This window comes from Panthera uncia, chromosome C2, assembly GCF_023721935.1.
Source record: "Panthera uncia isolate 11264 chromosome C2, Puncia_PCG_1.0, whole genome shotgun sequence".
NCBI classification, from domain to species: domain Eukaryota; kingdom Metazoa; phylum Chordata; class Mammalia; order Carnivora; family Felidae; genus Panthera; species Panthera uncia.
In genome coordinates, this window is record NC_064810.1 from 67,809,274 (window position 1) to 67,826,013 (window position 16,740).

Consider the following 16,740-nt stretch of genomic DNA (forward strand, 5'->3'; position numbering starts at 1 on the left):
TTCTTGGTCTTAGCTTTAAAAGTAATCTAGTAAAGCAATAGAACATATTATCCAAATTATTATGTTTCTCCACCTGAAATAATATGCATTTTATTTATTTTTTTTAACTTTTTTTTTAAATGTTTATTTATTTCTGAGACAGAGACAGAGCATGAGTAGGGGAGGGGCAGAGAGAGGGGGAGACACAGAATCAGAAGCAGGCTCTAGACTCTGAGCTGTCAGCACAGAGCCCAACGTGGGACTCGAACTCACAAACCGTGAGATCATGACCTGACTCGCAGTCAGACGCTTAACCAACTGAGCCACCCAGGTGCCCCTGCATTTTAAAATAAAGTACTCTTATGACTCAATAATTCTAGTTCTAGATTATACATCCAACAGAAACGCATAAATGCATTCACTAAGACACATGTAACAGAATACCTGAAATATCCCGAACTGGCATCTATTAAAAACCCATCAATGTGAAATGGATAAATAAACTGGATGATGTTCCTACAGTGGAACACTACATAGCACCGAGAATGAACAATCTACAGCTACATACAATAAAATGAATGGGTCTCACAAACAATGTTGAGCAAAGGAAGCCAGATATTGCTCACTGTATGATTTTGTTTACGTAAAGTTCAAAAACAGGCAAAACTAGCACGTGACGTTAGACATGATGATGGTTACCTCTGAGGGATAGTGACTGGGAGGGGCATGGGGAGGGCTGCAGGGGCCTGACTAGTGTGGGGGTTCTTCATCTGGGTACAGGCTACACAGGTGTGTTCACTGTGAAAATTAAAGGGCAGCCCAGGCCCTGCCCCGTCCCTGACTAGTTGGACCAACTGTCCTAATTTCCTGGACTATCCTTACTTTAGCACTGAAAACCCTATATCCTGGGCAATTCATCAGGATCTGGGAAGGCACTGGGGGAACTGGGAAGGCTGGTCACCCTCTAGGACCGTGGGAAATGGGCAGTCACGTGTACTTCCTTGGCCCCGGTCACCTCCGAGCCAAACAAAGATCAAATCCCTGCCCCGATTCACTCCCAGGTTTGTTCTGAGGATCAGACAGGAGCCCAGGTGAAAAACTGTGGGAGCAGATGATCCCAATGTGCAGCAGTGGGAAAACCGATGGAGACAGTTATGCAAATCTTGATGGCTGCAGAAAGACCCAGGGACTGAGCCAGGATACGAGACAACTAGATCTGGACATAATAAACTGACTGAAGACTGTTTCTCAAGTGCCAGGTGTCTCCCCTGGGGCCAGACATCCAGTGTGAGCACCGTGCAGCCTGGGGCAGCCCTAGAAGAGGTGACTGGGCCCACTGCCCTAATGTTTCTTATTTACCAAGGGAGCTAGGAGTACAGATTGGATGCAGTTTTTGTTACTCATTGCTCCCTTACTCCTGGAGTGAGGCTGGGGTAGGAAGACACAGGTACACGCACTACTGGCCAGGGAGTTTCTTCTCCGCGGCTCTGGGGGAGGAGGTGGTGGTGGTGGTGCTGGGGTGACCCTGGGCCGGGAAGAAGCTGACTCTCTGGGGTACGGAGTCCATGACACAAGTTTAACTGAGGGAGGCTATCCTGACACACCACAGTGAGACTAAAACTCCCGAGCATGTGGAAAAGCCACAGGGCACACACACAAGATCACTCCATTTCTGCTAAAGCTTTTGTAACGGTGGCTACTAACTAACCCTGGCTGTGCAGCAGAATAACCTAGGGCCATGTATCATACTGGGGTCTAAAAAAGCATTCTTAGGCCTTCCTCCAGTTTTCAATGAAAACATAAACATTTCTGTTTGCTTCAACAATGAAAAATATTATTTTCAAAATGAATGCATGTGTATCTGCATCTTCAGAGGGACTATCCCATTACTGTGTGTTGCTACATAAGATCAGGGGCTGCCTCTGCGGCAGGTGACTATTGGCAGCCGGGGCTTTCAGAGACTCAATCACTAAGATCCCACCAAGGTGTGTTCTAGAGACTGCTACTCATAAGTGTGGTCCTTGGATCAGTACCACTGGTGACCTGGAACCTGTTAGAAATGTGGTTTGTAGGTCTCCCAGACCTTCTGAACCAGAACCTGCAATCTAAGGAGAGGCCTAGGTGATTCATGCATATTATTATTTACAAAGCACTGGTCTACATTACTGGCCTCCCCTCTTTGTTTTTTGTTTTGTTTTGTTTTTTAAGTTTATTTTGAGAGAGAGAGAGAGAGAGAGAGAGAGAGAAAGAGAGAGAGAGAGAGAGAGAGAGAGGGAGAGAGAGAGAGAGAGAGAGAGAATCCCAGGCAGGCTCTGGGTTGTCAGCGTGGAGCCCAGTGCAGGCTTGATCTCAGGAATGAACCGTGAGATAGTGACCTGAGCTGAAATCAGGACACTTAACCTACTGAGCCACCCAGGCGCTCTGGCCTCCCCTCTTTTTCTCCAGCATTGTTAACTGAAATGGCTTCATATTTTCTACCTGATTTCCCAGTTCTAATTTCTGTGTGGCTTTCTGTTGTCTGTTGACCCCACTTAAGGCTCTACCATCAAAAGTGCTTATTAATTGGCCCATACAATAGGCTCATGGATGAGGCTTGCAGTTGGGGTCCCCCTGCCATGAGGATGGGGTGCTATCTTCTGAAGATAATGATGACACCCACAGGAGATGTGCACCCGGGCTCCCTGCCTCCATGGACCCACCTACACAAGTGAGGGTAAATTACACCAGTCACATTCCATCCTCTTGGCCAAAGGCCCCAGCCTGGCCAGCATTAGGGACAGTAAAGGGCCCAGAATGGGGTCTCAGTGTCAGAGCTAGCCACTTCTACAGAAGTGCGATGTGGGCTGCTGACTTCCTCGGGAAAAGAGGAATCGGGCAGGCTGGTGGGAGGGGAATAGGAGCTGCCGCCCTCCTAACTCTGGGGTGGGCCCAGACCATGACCCATCCCGGCCCCTTCAATGTCAGGGCACCCTGGGGGCCCTCCTGTGGAGCTCTCTGCCCCTCCCCGACGTGCCCTGAGACTCACAGGATGTAGCAGATGACGCCGATGCTCCACATGTCCGTGGCATAGCCGATGGGCTCATAGTTGATCACTTCAGGTGCCACAAACTCTGGGGTGCCAAAGAGGACCTTCAGAGATCCTGCATTCTCTGTAACCAGGATGGAGAGGGATCAACTGCCAGAACACTCAGGAGCCAACCAGTGGTAAGCAAGTGCTATCTGTGTGCATGGGAGGGACACAGACAAGGCCTGGCCCTCAGCTGCTTTCTGGGACAGAGACACTCAGCCTCTTTGTAAACAGAGGCATCAATGTACCAGTGAAACTGACAAACTGCACACTCACCAGGGTGGGATGGGGAGAGGAGGCCTATTCGTCCCTGCCCCCAAGTGAGTTTCCATGTGTCTGTCTCTTCCATGAGTTCCCTGAAGAAGGGACTGTGCCTTGTGCTTGGCAATAATCTCTCACATTCACTAAGTCCTATGTACCCTGCTACCTGTTTTATAAGGACTTTCCTATTTAATACTCTCGACAGCCCTGAGGGAGGTATGACCCTCATGTTCCTGAGGAAGAATGGGATACCCAGGGAAGATGGTGATTTAGCACTTTTCACATGGCAGTCAGGACCTAAACCCAGGTGGTCCCACTCTGAGCCACACCCTCCTGCCCCCACCTTTCAACCCATATCGTCCTATCTCCTCCCAGAGCTGGCAGGAGGATAGCCAGGAAAGACCTTAACCCCTTGGTCTCCCTTAAAGGACCAGAGATGCCCAGTAGGATGCACATAGATACCATCTCCTGGGGGATCTATCAACAAAGGGGTGGGTGGCACACCTCTGGCCTGTGGGCCACACCTGGCCTTGTTCACGACAGAGCCCACAGCAAATATTCTAAGACAAACCATTTAATGGCCTTCAGATTGAAAGCTCTGCTCCAGCTCCCAGCTGAACCCTTCCTGCCTCATTTTAGCTCGTCCCAGTTCTCAAGGCCATGGTAGACACAACTATCCCCACGTCTCTCACCAAGGGAGCCTGCACATCGTGTCCCTTGGGCTCTGACTGCCAGCTCCTGAGGCCAGTGGTGCCCTATTCATTCAAATTAGGAATGCTTCCTGCCTGAAGGCAGGCCCTGTACACCAGCTGTTGCCCCCTCAGCAGGTGGAGCAGAGCAGGCTCGCGTGCCCAGCATTGGCACTGATTCCCATGCAAGTCACAGCCTGGCAGAACCTGGCTCCCTCAGTATCCTCTCTGTAACAGGGCGCCCTGGCACTCACTCCCCTCAGGGTGGTGAAAAGCCAGTCTGTGCCAGCTCTCAGGTTCCTGTTGACAGGGAAGTGGTCAGGAGGTAGAGGGGGAGGCTGTTGCTGAGACATTGAACAGCTACACAGGCAGGGAGAATGTGGGCAGGGTATGAGGCAGCTGGTTACGGACCGAAATGGCTTCAGGGCTGGGTACGAAGGTCCCTACCACCTTCTCCCATCCACCCACCTTCCCAGGGCAGGAATAGCAGAGAGGCCTCAGAGAACCCCAAACTAGGTCTGGGGTCCTTGTTCCAGCCCCAGCACCTCTCCTGGCCGGTCCAGGTGGAACCTGCTGGGCAAAGCTACAGTTTCCTAGTCTATAAACCAGGGTTCAAAATCTGCCCTGTTTCTCTTACAGGGTTGCTGTGAGAACCAAATGCAAGTATGAGAAAGTGCTCTGGAAACTGTAGGGTAGGATGCAAATGGGAACAGGCGCTATTGCCAAAATGAGGTGCTGCTGCACCAGAGTGGAAGCTACAAGAGGGGACCATGACAACAGCCACAACAATAACGAAGAGCTAACACCTACACAGTGCTCACTATGTGCAAGGCACTGCTTGCATCACCTAACCTATATTAACTCACTTGACCCCCTAATAGCTCTATGAGGTGGGTATGGCTCTTATCCCATTTTACAGATAAGGAATTTGAGACTCTCAGTCAAGTCTATTCAGTGACAGGGGCAGGATCTGAGCCTCAGCAGCCGCCACGGTTTCCGATTTCAACTCCAACACAGTGCATTCCCTCTCGTGCCCAGTGTGTGGAACACAAACGGCCACTGCCACTGCATGTGGGTGACAACAGGACAGGCGGATGGCCTTACCCAGCTTTCTGGCCAGACCAAAGTCGATGAGCTTGATTCTGGTGCCAGTCTTATTGACACACATGATGTTCTCAGGCTTGAGGTCCAGGTGGACGATGCCCTGCTTGTGGATGTACTCCACCCCCTCCGATATCTGCCTCATGTACTGGATGCATTCCCGCTCCGTCAGCTCAAAGTCCTCGTCAATGATGCGCTCGAACAGCTCACCCCCCGACACACTGCGGGAGCAAAAGGGATGGTCAGATCACAGGATTGTGGGGCCCAGGGCTGGCAGGGGGTCTGGCCAAGAGCAGGCTGGGAATGGGGTGGGGAGGATGGTAGGGGGACTGGCAGGAAAGCCTAGGCTAAGAGGGGCCTGGCATTTCTGCAGCTTCCTGAATTCCAGTCCCCTGCCTTGTTATGTTGGTCCCAGTTTCCATTGTGTGAGGAATCCCTGGACCTCCTGGTTTCCCTGCTCGGGGGACCTTGTTTGTGCCCACTGAGCTGCTGGGGGATTCAGGGGAGCATCTGGGCTGGGCAGTTTCAGAGGTGGTCATGAACTGAGAGATCTAGACATCTTCTCCTCGACACAAAGGGTAACCACCAGCCAGGGTGTGTAATGACGACAGGTGTGTAAGGAATCGCTCTTACAGGAGCTGAAGCTTGAAATAAATACTCACGGCACCCATAAGTATCTGTTTTGCATAGCCAGGATCAGAAAAGTATCTGCAATAATAAGGAGCCTTGGCACATTTTCTAAAATTCACTGGCTGTAACCCATTACACTCACAGTTGTGATCAGTTGGCCTCCTCTGGCCAGGCCTATAGTTCCAGTTACTTCCTCTAGGTAAAACTGTTACACCTGTTCCCTTGCCCAGGCTGGAAGTATAGTATACCCTCCTGCCTGGATAGACTTTGGATCCTGACTGTGGTGTTTCTGGAGCTCACAGTGGGCATCTTCTGCTAAGGACTGGCCCAGAGGCTATAGCCAGCCAGCACATCGCCCTTCAGGGCAAAGGCACGGCCTTGCCTCCTGAGTTGCATGGGTCCTTTCTGTTCCCCTGTCCCAGCCCTCTGACCCACCTTCCTTCCTTGCTGCTCAGAAAGTTTAAAGCATCTCCCCAGTGACTTTTATAGCATCCAGATATCAGTAAGCTCTGTTCTGCAATGGCCTATAGGTCCACCAGCTGAACATGGCTGAGTGGGCTTCCTTCTGGGCCTGTCCTCTTCCAAGGGACTTCCCTCTTCTTTTTTGCAGGGGAGGGGGAAGGGACATTTCCTCTTCTAAGGGGAGCCATCATGAAGAAGGGAAAGAGCTGAGTGTGGATCCTGTCCCTGCCTTTTATAAGCTGTGTGACTTTGGGCACATTACTTAACCTTTCTGAGTCCTGGTTTCCTTACCTGTCCCTACCTCATAAAATTGTTAGGAATGAAGGAACTTCTGGAAAGCATCATTCCTGACACACAGTAGGTGCTCAGCACATATTAATTACCATTTGACAACCTGTAGTGAGTCAGGTGGATCTTGTCACTGACCCCTGCTGGAGGGACAGACAGGGATGCAGCGTGGGGCCCAGCACACCACCGCCTCCATCACCAACACTTCCTGGGAGGGCTGAGCCAGTGGCCACTGGGGACGCTAGAACTGACACTCTAGCAGGAGGTCCCTGGGTGGCCAGCAGGTGGCGCCTTTGTACCAAAGCCTTCCATTTCTATTGCTCTCTACCAAGGCTCCAAGTCAAATTCTAATCTACATTCCCAGGTCTCTTGGGAGCCTTACTGTCTCTGTTCCTCAATGTCCTCATCTGGAAGATGCACATAAAAATAGCACCACCTCACAGGGTTGCTGTGAAGACTGAGTGGATTAATACAGGTAAAGTGCTTACCAGAGTGCCTGGCACATAGTAAGTGCTCAATAATGTTAATTACCCCCCCCCCCCCCCCCCAGCCCCTGCCTAAACCAGTTGGGACCCTTATTGAAAATACAGACTCCCAAGCTCTTCCCCTGTAGATTCTGATTTAGAAAATCTTGGGAGGATCCAGATGTTAGCCAGATAATTCTTATGATGACACAAGCTTGGGAAATACCGGTTCCAGCTTACCCAATAGCTGCCCTTGGGATGGCAGCTGAAATTCAATTCACCAAGAAATTCCTTTGAGAAAGCACTCCCGATTTCCCCATTTGAAATGATCTTTCCCTCCCTGGGTTTTCCACAGTCTTGTCTCTGAGCTTTTTGTATCAAGTCTGCCTTAGCTTATGTTTGTTTGCAAGTATGCGTGGAAAAGGTCTGGCTCATCTCTAGACCTTTATTTACACCTGGCCATATCTGGCACCGACAAGGTGCCCCAAAATGTGTGCTTTTAAATTTAAAATATTCTGGAAAAGCAAGCAACCATCATTTTCAGTGCCTTTGGGAATGTCTGAGGCAATGTGTAGTGGAAATCTGAGCCACGGAGGTAATTACTACTGCGTTTCTAGAGGTAACCTATTCAGTGTAAGTTCAAATAGGTCCAAACCTATTCAAATACACTTAATGTATTTTGAAAACTGTTCCGTGGTCCATTTTCTAGGATGGAAGGGATTACATAAATAGGATTAATGGTTCTGTGTAGGTTTCTCTTCAAAATACTCAAGGTTAGGGTGGAAAGAAGCTGCCACCCACAGAGATGATGCCAAGGGCCAAGGCTGGGCCAGAGGGAATGTGCGCTTAGTAAATGGACAGTGAGCCAGTGAGCCAGTGAGTGAATACCTACTACCAAGGCTACCTAATCCCAAGGGATCAAATTCATTCCCCAAACTGTAGACCTTGGCCAGCCCTCATTGGCAGCCAGAAGGTATGGCGTTTCAGGGGACTCCAGACTCCATACCCAGACGCTCTACTCCTTGCTGAATATTCTTTGCTAAATTTTGCCAATGGTAGCACAAAAGTGAGGTGGGTGGCGGATGACTTGGTCTAAATTGCACTTCTGCTTCAGTGCTGAGGGTCCCACCGCCCCTTGGAATGTCCCGAGCACACCCAAAGGACAAGCCCAGATTGCAGGCCAGGAGCCTGAGGGAATCTCCATGTCTGGGCAACACTGCTATAAAGGTGGGGGCTTGTCCTGTGATCAGAGGTCAGAAAGGCTGAAGGCACACATTACTTCTGATTTCTCACTGTGTCTGAGGCAGCTGAACCGACAGAGAGGCCCCTGGAATACATTTTCACTTTTCTACATCACCAGGCATTATCTTTCTCTTCATCTCAGTTTCTCCATCAAACAAGGAGAATAGCAAATGGTACCCTCTGCAAGCTAGCCTTTGCCCTCTCATGGCTGAGTCTGTTTAAGCTGGAAGAGAAGTACAGACCGAGTGTGAATGTGCTCCCACTTCTTTGGTTGAGCTCCTATCAAGGGACAAGCTTTTTACCCCAAGTGCAGAAGAATCATCTGGCATCTGTGCGTGTCAGATTGCTCCTGCCCCTGGGAGAGACGTGGGGAAGAGGGATGAAAGCCAGGCCAGCCGAGGCCTTCTTACGTTTTCTCTCAACATTTTCCATCCAGCTTGCCAACTCGCATTTCCACGCTAAGTATGGTATTCTGCCCACTGGTGCTGCTGCCCGGCCTCTCCCAGGCTTGGCTGCCTCCTACCCCACTCCCGCACCCTCGCACAAACTTGCCCAAGGCTTAACATCTAAACATAAGACATTTCTCCGCATGTCCACGCATGCCCACACTGCCTGGACCCAGCAACTTGTTCTAGAATAAATGTGAAACGTTGCAGCCCAAAGGGCTATTGTAAGGCTGTGATCGGTGAGGCCACAGACACGGGCTACTCTTGCCTGGAAGTGGGGAGGTAAGCTTAGACGGGGGCTGAAAACCGATTGTAAGATACAAATTCTAAGACACAAATGCAGCTTTTCTTTGGATCGTTTACAGTTCCACAGAATTGCTGAAGTTTAGATGCTGGAAGGACTTAATAATTAGAAAATCACAGCTTGGCAGTAACAGGACCAGACTCCAGCTCTCCTGAACTGTAGGGTTTGTTCCACAACACCTAGTTGTATGTTAAATGCTCACAAAATAATTTTAAGTGAAAAAATAGAAAAGACCATGACACAGGAAAAGTCAATGTATCATACTATTAAGTCCTAATTATACAGCACAATGCCTGACATATATTATTCCATTTAATCCCCACATCATTCATAAAGCAGCTTATATCCTCTGTGTACAGATAATAACACTAAGGATAGGCAAAGCTGAGTTACTTATTCAAGGCCACACAACAGGTAAGAGGCAGAGCTGGATTGACGGGAGATTTATCGGGCTCACTTTGGACTCTGTGCTTTTAACCCACTATAGCGCTTCCAAATGTACATAAACCGAAAGGAAACACACCGAAGCCATCACAGAGAGAGGAGAGGAGGTCACACCTCAAGCCTGGGGAGGCCTCACTGGCCTCACCCTTCCTGGGGAGGAAGGTGTTGGTAGAGTCCCCTCCAAAGGACAGAGAGTCCTGACGCTCAAGATGAGCAATTCAAGGATGCTGAAGGCTATTTCACAATAGCTCTAAAGATTTCAGATGCACATGCCCTTTGATCTAGCACACCCACACTTCCAGGAATTCACCCTACAGACGTACACAGGAGTGAGAAGATACAAATACAAGGTTACAAACGCTGCTTATTTGTAAAAGCAAAGGCCTGGAAACTGTGAAACCGCCTTTCAAAAGAAGACTGCTCGAGTAAACTGTGGTTTATGCATGGAAGGAAATTCCACGGGCAGGGTGAACGAGGAGGGCCACCAGCTACTGGTATGTTCACAGCAGTTCATACCCAGGTGAATTGTTGAATGAAAAGAAGCAAGACACAGGATAGTGGATATGAGTTAGCTTTGTGTGAAAAGGTGGGAAATATTTTTTTAAAATATATGGTTATATTTTCATAAAGAAACTTTGGAAGGATACAAACAATAAAATAAATAAAAATGGTTACTGGTGGCAGTGGTGAGGGCTATGGGGGACAGGGGTTGGAACGAACTCTCCATTGTGTATTTTCTTACATTTTTTTTAATGTGATTGTATAACATTAAAAAATTCTGATTAAAAAATAAAGGAAAGGAGGGGCGGCTGGGTGGCCCAGTTGGTTAAGCATCTGACTCTTGACTTCAGCTTAGGTCATGCTTAGGTCATGATCTCACAGTTTGAGAGTTCAAGCCCCTTATAGGGCTCCGTGCTGGCAGTGGGGAGCCTGCTTGGGATTCTCTCTCTCTCCCTCTCTCTCTGCCCCTCACCTGCTCACTCTTACTCTCTCCCTAAAATAAATAAATAAACTTAAAAAGAAAAAGGAAAGGAAACTGAAAAACACAGACACCTCTGCAGAGGACACCTGGCTTACTGAGAACAATATGTGCATTTGTGTTTGTGTGTGTGTGTGTGCACATGTGCACCCGTGTGTGCGTGTGTGCACACACATGGTCAGCGGCTCAGAGGTGAGACAAGTGGAGGATGGGGACTAGAGGAACCATGGATCCCAGGAAGCCTTGGCGGGAGGTCATGTGATATATGCCTCCGCCCATGTACAACTCAGCCCAGGAAGCACTACTCTCTGCTGAGGGAGCAGTGGAGAACACAAGCAGGCATGTATGGGGGGCATGCAGGGCACAGGAGGAGGACAGGAGCAAGGGTTACGCTTCCGTATCCTGAGCCCCCAGCCCTGGGCCCCTCTTCTTTTGAAGGCCAATCAGGAAGTTGCTGTGTCCCTCCCCTTCCACTCCAAAGCTACCTCTAGGTGAGAATGTCCCTGAAAGAAAGGAGCCTACAGGTAACCTTGGCCCTTTCACAGGGAGGTGAGGGTGAAAAGGGGGCAGGGGTCCTCAGAGATCCGCCAATTTGTTATGGCAGTGAACAGGGCTGCTGTGGGCTGCTGGTCATGGGTTAGGGCCACAGGTGAGCACAGATCTGCTGTTCTGAGTGGGCGACACCCGGTCACGTGGGCTGGGGAGTGTCCTTCATGTCATAGCCCCGCCTGCAGGGCTCTCCATTTCCAGGCAGAGGGGTTTGGGTGTGGGCACACACAAGGGGCCCCCAGCAAACCACTCACATTTCCAGGACCATGACGATGTTGGCCTTTTCTTCAAAGGCATCCACACACTGGACCAGCTTGGGGTGGTGGAGGCAGTTCATAATGCTGATCTCCTGCCGGATATTCTCTTTCTCTTTTGCTGAATATGCCTTGAAGAATTTCCCTGCCCAGATTTTTCCAGTTTTCTTTTCTACAAGTCGAAAGACCTGTCCAAATTTCCCACTGGAAATGAAAGGAGGAGGAGAGGAAAGGCAAATTTAGCCAAGCTTTCCACTAAATTGGGGCTGACAAATGGTGGCCTGTGGGACAAATCTAGCCCACCTCTTTTTAGAAATAAAATTTTATTGGGATGCCGCCACACCCATTGGGGCGCACACTGTCTACGGCCACTTTTGTGCTTCAATGGCAGAGTGGTAGCTGCGACAGAGAGCATATGGCCCACAAAACCTAAGCTACCCATTATCTGGCCCTTTATAGAAAAGTCTGACGGTCCCTGCTCTGGATCATGAAGGGTTCCTCTAACACAGACAAACCTCCTCTCCCTCACCTGTCACCCCAGCCTGTGCCTGGCCCCGCATCCCTGCCCAAACACTGCCCAGGTTTGCTGTTCTTTCAGGGCCATCACTTCCTTGGGCTGAGGCTTCCACCCTGGCTGGTGGGCTTCTCTCCCCTTCCCCGAAGACAGACCCATGAAGCTGGGTGGAGAAAGTCCTCCCCAACTACAGAGAACTTCCGAGTGGCTGCTTTCCTTCTGTTCCACTGCTCAGCACTGGTCCCCTGGACATGGCCCAGGAAGGCCCCTGCCGTCCACTGCAGGGGAGGAGAGTGAGGTATTCCTCTGACACAGCTCCTCCCGACAGAGCAGGCTCCTTGTGCAGAACTGTTGAGGCTGGTGTCACTCCTTTCTTCCCCAGGAACTTGCTAGAAATCAAACCTGAGCCCTGTCCCCTTTTCTTCCATCCTGCTCCTATAGGGATAGTTAGCAGGAGACAGTCGGCCCTGGGTGCTGCTGCTGGAGGGGACGGTGTGGCTGTGACGAGGGCTCAGGGTTGGGGTCTCCACACTCCAGCGGAGAGCCAGAGCTAATAGTGTGGGCCAGATTCATAGAGTGAGCAGCTGTGCCTTTCAGCGGTGTGCATTTTATGGATGCATTAAAGCTACGGTTGCTGAACAGTGAGACTGATCAGGCTTGACTGACTCCTGCAGATGACATGAAAGGTAGCCTCGGACAGTCTGACCCAGACCCAGTCACCTTATCAGCCTGGTTGGAGTAATGCACAGGAAAGGCAGGGCTTGCTCAAGCCTCTCATGGAGTTGAGTCGGTTGCACAAGAAGCTCCTAAGAGCGCCCTGGCTGAGGTTGCCCTCTTGGGGTGCTGACCCAGGTCAGCACCTCCTGCTTCTGCAGGGGGCCTCAGCGTGGGAAGCTGGCAGAACCCAGGAAAAGATGGGAAGACAAGGCACGGAATTTAATGATGGGATCTGCGCCACCCCCACTCTGGGGGCCCCAAAGGCACTTCCTGCACCACTTACGAGCCTAGTCTCTCTTCGATGTCGTAGAAGTCAGACACTTTGTGTTCAGTATTGACAATCACCGTCCGGTAGTCGACCTCAGGTTCCTTCTCATCTGCAGGGTGGGGCGGGGTGAGTGTGAGCCATCCAATTCCTCGCTCGCCCCCCTCCCCGCCTCGAGTCTACCTGAGGACAGGTGGCCAGCACTCACCATCATCTGACACCTCCACTTCGTCCTTTGGCTCTGGGGGTGGAAGGAGATGGGCAGAGACACAGAGGACACAGTGATTAGTACTGAAGACCCACTGAGAGTGAAACATGCTGGGGCCTCCATCACGCCTCAGCCTTCCCAGGCCCAAGACCACCAAGCCCAGAGCTGTGGGCATGGCTAGGCAGTGGGTCAGTCTGCTCTAGAACCGGGCCACGGACACATGGACACACCAGCAGGCCCTGGCCTCCTCACCCCACTGAGCAGCTTCCCCCCCAGCTCTTGCTTCCATCCCTTCCTCTGTGACCTCGTGGTCCCCTGGACACAGCCTTCTTCACAGAGCTTCCAGGCTCCAACTTTCAGAACCCACACATGACTGTGACAGCCCCTTTCTGCTCTCGCTTGAAAGTCAGCAACATAAATTGCTCCTAGTGTCAAATCTATTTATCCATTTGATGGTTAATGGTACGTGGGATTCCAGCCCTGGACCAGGTATCTTGCCAGGTATTGTGGGCATACAACCAAAATACACAGAAGGCATGATCTCTCCTTTCTTGGGGCTCATAATTTAGTGGGGGGAGGCGAAACCACATATCCTAGAAATATCCGTTACAAGTGTTTTATAATCAAGCACATGATATCAAAGTACAAATATACATATACATATGTAGGAAGTTGACATGAAATGAGGCAATTATAAAGTCAGAGCAATTATTCTGGGAAGAAGGAGCCCTCGAGTTGGGTCTTAAAGGAAATGCTGGAACACAACAGGGAGGTGGGTGAGGTCACACAGTGAAACCAGCAGGTGTTAAGAGGTAGGGTGAGAAGGGACATAAGCAGCACATACTGGCTGCTCATATGGATGTATCAGACAAGAATGGCAGGGTGGGGGGGGGCGTGAGGGGACAGGCAGGTGCCCACCAAACACATCCACTTCAGAGCTGCAGGCTTTCCTTTGGCATAGGTTTGTCCCTATCAGGCCACTATGGCTTCTTGACCTTGGCCAAGTACCTTTCCCTTTCTGGGCCCCAGTGTCCTCATCTGTAAAAGGAGGGAGTTGTACTTATAGGTGATTTCTAGGGTCCTTGGCTAGCTCTGGATGCCATGTTCTGTGACATGCTTTATGCTCCTCAGTCATGATGTGGGCTGTGGTCCACTGGCAGAGGGAGCCAATGTTGGTTTCCTGAGACAGAACAAAGACCTAAGAAAAGTTGGAGAAGGAGGACAGAGATTTTACCAGTGCAAGTGTGTGTGTGTGTGTGTGTGTGTGTGTGTGAGAGAGAGAGAGAGAGAGAGAGAGAGAGAGAGAGAGAGTAAGACTTGGGGGGACAGAGTGTGTGACAGGGGACAGCATGTGGGTGAATCCCCCAGAAGCTGTGATTTGTTTAGGGTCCTTACAATGCTGTTGATGAAGCTTAGCTTTAAACAACTAAACAGAAGTGAGACGGAGAAGAATAGTCTGTCGCAGGAAGGCTAACTCGCATATTTGAGAGTGGAGAATGACCATGTCAGTTCATAGATGATCAGAAAACATCTGGGAACAACACCTGGAAGACATGATGGAGTCACATTTCAGAGAGAATGGAATCATTCAGCCTTCTGGGGCGGACAAGCCCCAGGGCATCTAGTGAGAACCCAAGTGTGGGAGCCCCGTCCCTCAACTTACTGCTCTAGCCAACAGAATGTTGTCACGGGTCGGGGGTCTGGATCGGGGTGCGGGGAATGCACTGGCCACAAGCAGGTATTATTCCTCTGCTCTCAGCAGAGCCTGGGGCCATCTGCTCCTGGAAGCAGGGCTTTCGGCACTTAGGAAGTCGCCCTGGGGCTGGAGAGGTATGGAAAGCCACTGAAAGAGCTGCTGTGTGAAGATGGTCAGAAATGGTTAGGCCTCTCTGGTTAGGGAAAAATGTCTGTAGCAGCTATGATTTAAAAAAAATCACAATGGCCAAGGGTAAGATTAAGGTTATAGACTTTTACCAACTAATAAGTACTATAACTGGAGAGAACAATTTAGTGTTATGCCTCACATAGGAGGAAGGCGGTAGGCATATGGAACTCACATCTCGAGATGTACCATAAGGATAATAAATAGGTTTAACAGACGTTTAGGTCAGTTCAACAACGGCACTTCAGACAGGGCTGTAAGGGAAGCAAGGGGTTCAAGTCAATGACGAAGGATGCTGTCACTGGCTGGGCCTTGGAGATAAAATACTAACAATGATAACAACATTTACTGTCAGGGAGGCCCAGCGTACTGGTCCATGGTGCTCCTGTCTGAGAGAGTGGCTTCACCCGTTCCCATGCCACTCACCGGGGTGTGCAATGGACAGCAGGACGAGAGAGGAAGGAGAAGGCAGACTTCCCTGGCCTGGCATCTTTTTTTTTTTTTTAATTTTTTTTTTTTAACATTTATTTATTTTTGAGACAGAGAGAGACAGAGCATGAACGGGGGAGGGTCAGAGAGAGAGGGAGACACAGAATCTGAAACAGGTTCCAGGCTCTGAGCGGTCAGCACAGAGTCTGACGCGGGGCTCGAACTCACGGACCACAAGATCATGACTTGAGCCAAAGTCGGACACTCAACCAACTGAGCCACCCAGGTGCCCCTGGCCTGGCATCTTTAGGAAGAGCTGTCTGTACTTCCCTAGTGAAGGAGCATCAGCCGTACTGTAAGCCCATAAGGGGCTTTCCAATGGCCTGGCACCAGGGGCATCTTCCAGATGGCCCTGGAGAGGGCATGCAGTTCTACAACTGGCCTCTCCCAGTGTCTCAGACACCAGTTAGAGATTATACAGCTGGCCTTCTTGCTCGCACCACAAACACCACACCTGCCCTTCACCTCTGCCTTATTTTCCCTTGGCAATTAAGATGCAGAATGTTCTCCTGATGCTATGGTTGTGGGGACCTAGGCCATTCTCAGGGAATTCATGCCCTTATTTCCTGGCTCACTGCTACCACACAAATCTTCCTCTGTTTGAAACAGGCCAAGACTCCTGGCTGAGATATTTCCCTTCTTCCTTTTCCTTCTCACTCTGCCTCCATTCTGCTTGGAGTGGGAAGCGGCCACAAGGAGAGGGGCAGGATAGGAGGTGGGGAAAGGCCATGGTTCAATTAGCCAAGTTCAGTAATAAAGGTCTGTAGTAACAGCAGAGGTGAGCCACTGGGTTTCCATCTCTCCACCACAGAAGGAGCTGCGGCTGGAGGAACTTCAACAAGACATTTAGAAACTATTCAGAAAGAGCTATGAGATCCAAGAGCTAAGCACAAGAACTGTTTGGAAGATGGTTCTGAGATATTTCTGCAAATAGATGAGTCTCATTTCCCTGGAGTAGTGTCTGAGACAAGACCAGATGAGCACTGGGGACCCTCACGTGGCAGGCCTCTAGGGAGTCCCTTGGACTGAGCTGTCCGTGGCTGAGGGCCGTCACACACCTGGTGAGCACTAGAGGGCACCCCAGCCCCAGAGAGGCGTCTATAGCCCCGGACCGGGTGAGCAGCACTATTTGGCTCATCTCTGGCCCTCAGGGGCTCTACATCTCTAATTGCCCTCAGGCTTGCAAGGAAGCCCCAACTCTGCAAGAAGCCCTTCTCATAGCTGTTTTGCTAACAACTATATATTCTAGAACAAATTAGGATCAGGAGCAAGGACAGAGTGGATTTAAGACTTACAGTATGGATAGATAGGGTAGGGCAGAGATGAAGGCCTGGCTGGGATGGGAGAGAATGTTGTCTTCGGGGCAGTGCTTCTGCTTACCCAGGTTTGGGGAGACAGGGAGGGGAGCTGGCTGGGTTGGGGATTCTAGTCTGAGGGGTGGCTCTGGCATAAGAAGTCCACTGAAGCTGGGTGGGGACACCTGTGCTTTGTCCTGTACCACCTGGA

The 16,740-nt window shown here is 50.3% G+C and overlaps 1 protein-coding gene across 4 annotated transcripts in view; it reads right to left on the bottom strand.

The window, feature by feature from the left end:
- Nucleotides 1-16,740, bottom strand: part of MYLK (myosin light chain kinase) — a 123,559-nt gene that overhangs the window by 21,458 nt on the left and 85,361 nt on the right. For all 4 annotated transcript variants that reach the window (XM_049628310.1, XM_049628309.1, XM_049628311.1 and 1 more), the window contains 5 exons: nucleotides 12,864-12,896; nucleotides 12,674-12,767; nucleotides 11,160-11,363; nucleotides 5,101-5,318; nucleotides 3,005-3,128 (listed from right to left, as the gene is read on the bottom strand). In XM_049628310.1, coding sequence (XP_049484267.1) covers nucleotides 3,005-3,128; nucleotides 5,101-5,318; nucleotides 11,160-11,363; nucleotides 12,674-12,767; nucleotides 12,864-12,896 — 673 coding nt within the window. The remainder of the gene's footprint in view (nucleotides 1-3,004; nucleotides 3,129-5,100; nucleotides 5,319-11,159; nucleotides 11,364-12,673; nucleotides 12,768-12,863; nucleotides 12,897-16,740) is intronic.